This window comes from Odontesthes bonariensis, chromosome 16 (assembly GCF_027942865.1).
Source record: "Odontesthes bonariensis isolate fOdoBon6 chromosome 16, fOdoBon6.hap1, whole genome shotgun sequence".
NCBI lineage: Eukaryota > Metazoa > Chordata > Actinopteri > Atheriniformes > Atherinopsidae > Odontesthes > Odontesthes bonariensis.
The window spans coordinates 3,402,174-3,410,039 of NC_134521.1; the positions used below are offsets into that span (position 1 = coordinate 3,402,174).

Here is a 7,866-nt window from a genome sequence, read left to right on the forward strand (position 1 = left end):
CCACAATCGGTTTATACTGCCGATACTTTTTGCAGACCTGAACAAGGTAAGTTTAGGATTCATAATTCAGTGAAGAGCATCACACCGGAAATCCTAAACTTTTCAAAAAATATGTCACTTTGAAAGATTCTCTTTATTTCTACATTTACAAAGTCGTAATAACCTTTTTTTTTTTTAAAGCTAAATGATGATTCTCACTTTTAATAATTTATATAATTATAATATATATAATATAGTATAAATTATATATATATAATTTTATTATTTAATACAATATTATAAAACCAGGCATTGATTTTACTGCAAATTGACCTGCATTTTTTTAGAGTAATGTTCAAATGCAGATTTTTTTTATTTATTTAATGACTTTTTCTTTTCTTTTGGTTCTTCAATTCAATTCAGCAGTGTTCCTTTGAACACTAGATGGAGCCAGTTTTTAGTTTTAGTCTGATTTTGAAAAAGGTCTCAAAGGAGGGCATGCAAAGGGTGAACTTTCATAAAGTCTGAATCACAATACAGCAGGTCTCTTCTGTCACCAATCCTCCTGTTTTCAACCCTAACATTTTTCCAGCTCATGTATTCCAGGTGCACTTTTAATTGCCAGCAAGCTAAGCTTTCAAACACTCTCTGTTCTTGGAGTTCAGAAAGTTTTCTTTCGAAGAAACGAGATGGTGCAGAGCGGTTTGTTTCAGTCACGCTTGTGCAGCGTTTTAATTTAGATTTCTTTATCTAAAGGCAAGGAAATAGAAACCATGACGGGTAAAAGCAGAGCAAATGTTTAAGTTTGTGATGATCATCTGTCATACAAATCCTATTGCCAAAAAAGTTAGTTGTACAGTATTTAGTCAGGTTTGGTATTTAAATAATGGGAAAGTGCTTGCATAGTGGTTCATGCCTGATAAAAAAAAAAAGGAAAAAAAAGGAAAGAATATCCAACTAGGCAGACCCCCCTTTTCTAACTTATTTCCTTGTGACCAATTCTAATAGGTTCCAAAAAATATATCAGATAAGCGTTCCTTATCTGCAGTGTATAATATTCCTCTTGCTAAACTCCAGCAATTCGAATTGATTGTCATTAACAGGAAGGGGCGGGGTTACACTTTTTTTGTGTTGCTGGTATTTTCTATTATATTTTTTGAAAATGTTCCAGTATTTCTGGAATGAGGCTTGTATTTAATGAGAGGAACATTTTTGGTGATTGGTTGATTCAATTCAATTCATTTTTATTTATATAGCGCCAAATACAACAAATGTCATCTCAAGGCACTTTAGATAATAAAGTCCAATTCAAGCCAATTGGAATTCAATGAATTGTAATCATAATTATTCATAAAATAATCCAATTCATTCATATAGAGCCAATTCAAAAACAATTTCCTAGCTAAGGAAACCAACAGATTGCACTGATGATGGGTTCAGTGACACATGTGACCAGGGGTGGAGCAGTGATTTTAAATGTGGGGGTGTTTCAGGGGGAAACATGAGCGCCACATCAAGCCCATAGACACGACGCTGAAGTTGGCATCCGATTCACCAATTAAATGGATGGGCATAAAGGGCTTCACTGCATTTTTTTGCATTTTATCACCCTAAACAAGGTCCTGTATGGAAACTACATTAGTTACACTGCTCAAATCTGGATGGAATTATTCTAAAGAGGCTATAGATTCATTAAAACCTTGTTTGGGATTTGGGAAACCTTTTTCTGATTTGTGAAAATGCAGAACAGGGCCATTTTACTGCATTTTTTGCATTTTGATCGCCCTAAACTAGGTCCTGTATGGAAACTACAATAGTTAGACTGCTCAAATCTGGATGGAATTATTCTAAAGAGGGTACAGAGTCTTTAAAACACATTTTATGATTTGTTAAAAGTGTATTTGGTCATTGAAATTTCAAAAAGGTGAAATCATCTTGCTGTAAAAGTGTCGAAACACCCCCATCCCCCACGGGTGCGACGCCCATGCATGTGACTGTAACGACCTCTCTCAGCTTATAAGCTGATTCTCGCCACCATCTAGTTCAGAACTGAAGAAGCCTTTTGGATGAGAGTTGAAACATCTTCAAGATCCAAGAAGAAGTCCGGCTGCCCTTATTCAAGTCATAATGATATCCTAATGATATTTTCCTTTTTTTTTGTTTCGTGTGTGTGTGTTACAAAGACTCATAACCTTTGCAGCAGTTTGTCTGAAGTGACTTTACTCGTCTTGATATTCAGCGGATATTAACATCCTTGTGGACTAACATTTTCTTCAGCTGGATTTTTCCATTTCACTGATTTTATTACCATTAGATTACCATTTCCTATTTCATTTGTCATTAGATCCTAGTTTGTTTTAGAATTCCCCCACACTGAAAAAATAACTCATAAGATTTACTTAAAAAAGCCTTTGTAAGTATTTGCACTCAAATGATTTAAGTAATATTGAATGCTGCAATATCAAGTAAATGTTACTTACCATAAAACACAACAGTTTTGAAGATATTAAGTAACATTTACTTAATTACATCTAAGTTTTAAGTTAAACAAATGAAGTAAAGTCTACTTGTTTTTCATAGGCAGGAACATCATTTTACTCAAAATTTTAAGTAAATTTTATATATCTGTAGTATTTGCTGTTATGAAGTAACTTAGTAGATTTTAACGATACACTTTCAGAGTAAAGTTTATGTAGTATTTCTAGGTTTATGTACATACAACTATTAAACATTTAAATTGTATGAGGAAACCTAAGTAAAACTTACTCTTCCCCCATAATTCATGTGTTACGTTAATAAAATGTTTAGTTTTACTTAAGAAGCTCTAGTTCTTACTGAATGTTAAACATACAAGGTAGAGATTAAGAATTTACTTCACCAAAAAGTCACTTTCTTCAGTGCATGTTTCATTCTTTATCAGTTAAGATGAGGTTCTTTTTAGTTTTTGTTGTTGTTATGACTTTAAGTGGTCTCTGGGCTCTGTTGGTTTCGGTCTAACGTGGTCAGCATCTGTGGTGTGTTTAGAAATTGTGTTTGTCTTTTCCTGACCATAGTCCACTTAAATGTAGTGTTTGTCTTGGTCAAATGTGTTTTTGACCAATTGTTTCCCATGTGTTTGAGTTCTAACTTTCAAACATGGTAAGGAACATTCCTCACTGGCATTTAGCCTGACCTCTTTCTGTTCAAAATGGAGGGAAATTCTATTAACTCAAGCCTTCACAAACAGTAATTAAACAAATGTGATGCCTCGAGTTGAATGTAAATGACCATAGACTGCTTGTATCTGCTGATTGGAACTTATTAAACTCAAAGAAGATAAAAAAAATCTCATCATCACAGAATTCCTGTTAAAATCCCACAGGCATTTTTCAGCTTAGTGTTTTTAGTATCATTAAGGGAAATATTTGTCAAGCTTAAACTGCCTATTGATCGGCCTAAAGCAAAGGCTTGTGTTTGCTCGGGTCTGTGTCGAATCTCTGTTTGCCTTCAGTTCAAGGCTGTAATCTTTTTCCCATTCTACACTAAAAGAATGGCAGTCGAAACTCACCTGTAACCCAAAAAAAGGCCTTAATTATCATCAACCGCTCGTTTGAAAAGCCACTGGTATGGCAGTTATTGCATCGTCATACTTTACACCTGCTTTTTTTTTAGGAACTTCCGTAAAAAAAAGAAGACGGATGGAGTCAGAACACTTTATGACAGAAATCCGATTTTCTGGCGATAAACATTTAGTAAAAATTAGAGCAAAGCAGCCATGCACCTGGAGACAACTGTAACTAATAACCATGCATGCAAACTTACACATATATCAGTTCAACCTGGCTGTTTCATCCACCCATTTTCTATACAGACTGGCTTTTTTTTAGCAGGTCATAATAAACAATGAAGACTTGACATGAAAAAAGTTCATATTTATTTCCCCCAAAAAAGATTTACCAGGAAAAACAATAATAATTTTGATTTTGGTGACCTGCTTGAATTGGCTGACAAACGGATATTTAGCCTCAGATTACAAAACTTTCTTTTACAAGAGACACAGTTACTAAGGCCGAGCTCAGGCCTGTACACTGGAAAAAATCAAAGTCTTACCAAGTATATTTGTTTCATTTCTAGTCCAAATATCTCATTACACTTAATATAAGACACAACTGCCTAACAAGCACCATTTCAGCCAGATATAGGGACTTGTTTTAATACAATACATCTTGAATATCTTGTTAAATGAAAAAGTCTTGAAAACAAATTGTTTTGAGTCGGATTTCACATGAAACAAGCTTTTTTTTTTGACATTTGAAGAGGTTTTTAAGCTAATTTCAAGATCACTTTTATCTCAAAAGTCCTAAATATCACATCTTATATCAAGAAATCTTGACAAGCCGATTTTCACTAGTTCCATTGGCAGATTTTTTTTGCTTATTTCAAGCAAAAACGTCTTTTATTTGTTGTTTTTTAACTTATTTTTGGAGGGGCATTTTTTCCAGTGTACAGATGACTGTAAACACTCAACATTGTCACAAATTTGAATTAAGGCACATTTAATTCTTTGGAAAATGGTCTGAATTATTATCAAGCGGACACTTTTTTTTTTTTTTTGGTAAACTTTACAGATATGCTGTTGTGGTCCAACAAACAGCAACACATCAAAAGCATCCGACTTTCAGTTTTTCTTGAGCAGTTACATGGTTGTTAGTTACATCCAAAGCTCGTTTAAGTTACACTTATATAATGAATATAAGCCTAAGCCAAATACTCGCAGTGTTAAGGGAGGAGAGGTTTAGGAATTACAGTTAATCATCCAGCCAAGTAAGGAGCACTCTCCACGAGGTAGATGTGTCACGGTCCGGGTCTATCAGAAAGGGAAGGCTTGACTAAAGCAAATACAGAATAAGTCTCAAGAATAGATAGTTTACCGAATCCTTCTTTCAAAAAACAGCATTTCTGGAACATTATTCTTTGGATGTGTTAAATTAAGATCAAACTGTACCAGAAAAGGTGAAAGTTCGGAGCAGTGCAATGGCGTGGAGGAACGTGGCTCCCAGTGGCAACAGGTCACTGGTGTTTATTGATGATTTGACAAAAAAACAGAAGCAGCTGGTGGAGTTCTGAGGAGCTACTGTAACTAAAAAAAAAATGCATCTGTGATATGTTCAGAGAATAAAAAGCCAGCAGACTCAGGTCAGCTGGTCCAGTCCAGAGTCCAGACTAAACATGGAGAAGCAGCATTTAGCTGTTATGCTGCAAACAAGTGGAACAAACTGCCAGTGGAGATTAAACTTTCACCAAATGGAGACATTTTTAAATCCAGGTTAAAAACATTTCTGTTCTCATGTGTCTATGGATGAAATCTGCACGCTATCTTTGAATTTATCCAGACTATTTCTTGTTTTTTAAATCATTTTAATAATTTTCTTTCTTTCTTTTTATATTCTTTTATGTATTTTTAATGCTTCTTCCAATCCCCGCTGCAATACTTTTATTTTATATAAAGCAAATCAATTTGACTTTGACTGTCAGATGCAGCCAGATGCTGGAAAGTTTATTGGACAAACTTCATAGTTACGGATGGACAATGAAACAGACGCACTGTGAAAGCAGCCCGAGAGTTTTTGAAAGTAAAGAACTGGAATATTCTACAAAAGCAAATCCAGTCCTCTGATCTGAACCTAATCCAACTGCATTTCACTTTCTGAAGACAAATAAAGATAAACTTGACATGTTAGAAATGAAAGCGTATTTTCAAAGTATAAGTAAATACTCAACAGATCAAGGTCACGATGAATTTGTTCTTGTGTATAACTAGCAGGGGCGCAGAAAAGGGGGGTAAAATGCGAGGGGCCCAGAGAGGCCCTAATAAAATTATAATACTGGCAAAAAATAATATGACACTAAGTTATTAACTAACTTATAATCACAAATATATTTTATTTACAATTTACTGGTAACAATAACTTTATTTGTTTTGGAAACGTTTATGTTTTGTATTTTTCAGGTAGCCTAATTTAGAGTTTAGAATCAGAGTAAATAAATTAATTCCATTGGATTCCTCGTGCTCAGTGTTTACCTACCTCAACTGTCATGTTTTTCTTTTTTCACAAATATGGGAACGATAGTCAGAAATACCATTAAAATGCAAAGTTTTACGTAAAATAGCATCACAAATGTTCACCGACCTCCTGGCCGGCTGTTTGGGGGCCCAGTGAAAATGATTTTCATGGGGACCAAAATCCCTGGCGGCGCCCCCGATAACTAGTAAAAGAAAATTGTAGCACTGACCAAATACAGTATTTTTAGACTTTAGTGTAACTAATAGTCTTCCAATGCGTAATTGCCATGTAGTTGTCATCAATTTTTGCCCCTGAAATGCTGCAATTTCAAAGACATCCCATTGAACTTAAGTTGTGTTGGCGCTACATTTGAAGGAGTGATGGGGTAGCATCAGACATATCCTGTGATGTCATATCCTGCAGCAGTGGGCTTGTTGGGTCCCTGGGTTCTGTGAGCATTCAACTCTGAGCTGCCACCCGTGCTGCGGATCAGTGTCTGTGCCCTGGGGCCCCCCACCTGTAGTGTCGGGTTACGGTAGGTCTGCGAGGTCGTTCGAGCCCCCGCGCCAGACATACCAACTCCCGCTGGATACGGATATCCTCCGCCGTGCCGCCCACGGCCGCCGTCCCGCTCATCGCAGCACGACATGCACAGCATCCCTCCTCCCAGCATTGAGATTATCGCCGAGGCCAGACCGAGGTACAGGCACTCGCCGATCTCAAACTTCATGCTGGCCGGTATGTTCGTGTGGTAAAAAGTCTGGACCACCTCGTGTGTCGTCCACGCTACGGGAATGAGAGCCAGCAAGCCCGCGGTGAGAAATAAACCCCCGCTGGTGCCCGCCACGCGACTCTTAACCGCACCTGAGCCCTCCAAGCAGAGAGTACACTGCATCCCCAGGGCTGCCATGGCAACTGCGAGGACAGACACCACCAAGGAGATGACCATGAGAGCCCGAGAGGCCTGCAGGTCGGAGGGCAGGGCCAGCATGGAGTTGTACGTCTCACACTGGAAGGCCCCCGTGCTCTGGTAGACGCACTCCATCCACAGGCCCCTCATGTTGGCCACCGCCGTGACGATGTTGGAGCCGATGTGTGCCGAAATCTTCCAGTACGGCAGCACTGTTGCAACCATCGTGCCCAGCAAGCCCAACAGGCCCATGAAGAAGCCCATGAGCTCCAGAGCTGCTGATGCCATGGCTGCAGCTGTGATGGACACACCTAAAAGCAGAGAGAGAGGATATAATAGAGACCTTCTACCCAAGTCACAAAAGTATTATTTTTCTGGTTGTAAATAGCTTTCAAACATTCAAGTTGTCACTACAGCTGAGATAGCAAACAAATCGGACGTGTTCTATATTTCAGTCATAGACAGCTCTTCAAAGCACAACCAGGGGTGGAGCAGTGATTTTAAATGTGGGGGTGTTACATGAGCACCACATCAAGCCCATAGACACGACACTGAAGTTGTCATTCGCGAATCAAATGGATGGGCATAAAGGGCCATTTCACTGCATTTTTTGCATTTTGATCGCCCTAAACTAGGTCCTGTATGGAAACTACAATAGTTAGACTGCTCAAATCTGGATAGAATTATTCTTAAAAGGCTTTAGATTCATTAAAACCTTGTTTGGGATTTGTGAAACCTTTTTCTGATTGTGAAAATGCAGAACAGGGCCATTTTACTGCTTTTTGTTTGTATTCTCATCACCCTAAACTAGGTCCTGTATGGAAACTACAATAGTTAGACTGCTTAAATCTGGATGGAATTATTCTAAAGAGGGTACAGAGTCTTTAAAACACATTGTATGTTGGTGCACTACGAGGGTGGGCAAACCGTTAA

At 37.8% G+C, this 7,866-nt stretch overlaps 1 protein-coding gene across 1 annotated transcript; it reads right to left on the minus strand.

The window, feature by feature from the left end:
• Positions 1-6,414: 6,414 nt before the first annotated feature.
• cldn2 (claudin 2) lies at positions 6,415-7,221 on the minus strand. Its single transcript, XM_075487098.1, has one exon. It carries the CDS (start codon positions 7,219-7,221, stop codon positions 6,415-6,417), a length of 807 nt encoding a protein of 268 aa, XP_075343213.1.
• Between the last annotated feature and the right edge of the window lie 645 nt (positions 7,222-7,866).

Excerpts from the sequence above, each read along its gene's own strand:
- cldn2 (XM_075487098.1), bottom strand. The coding sequence starts at position 7,221 with ATGGCATCAGCAGCTCTGGAGCTCATGGGCTTCTTCATGGGCCTGTTG.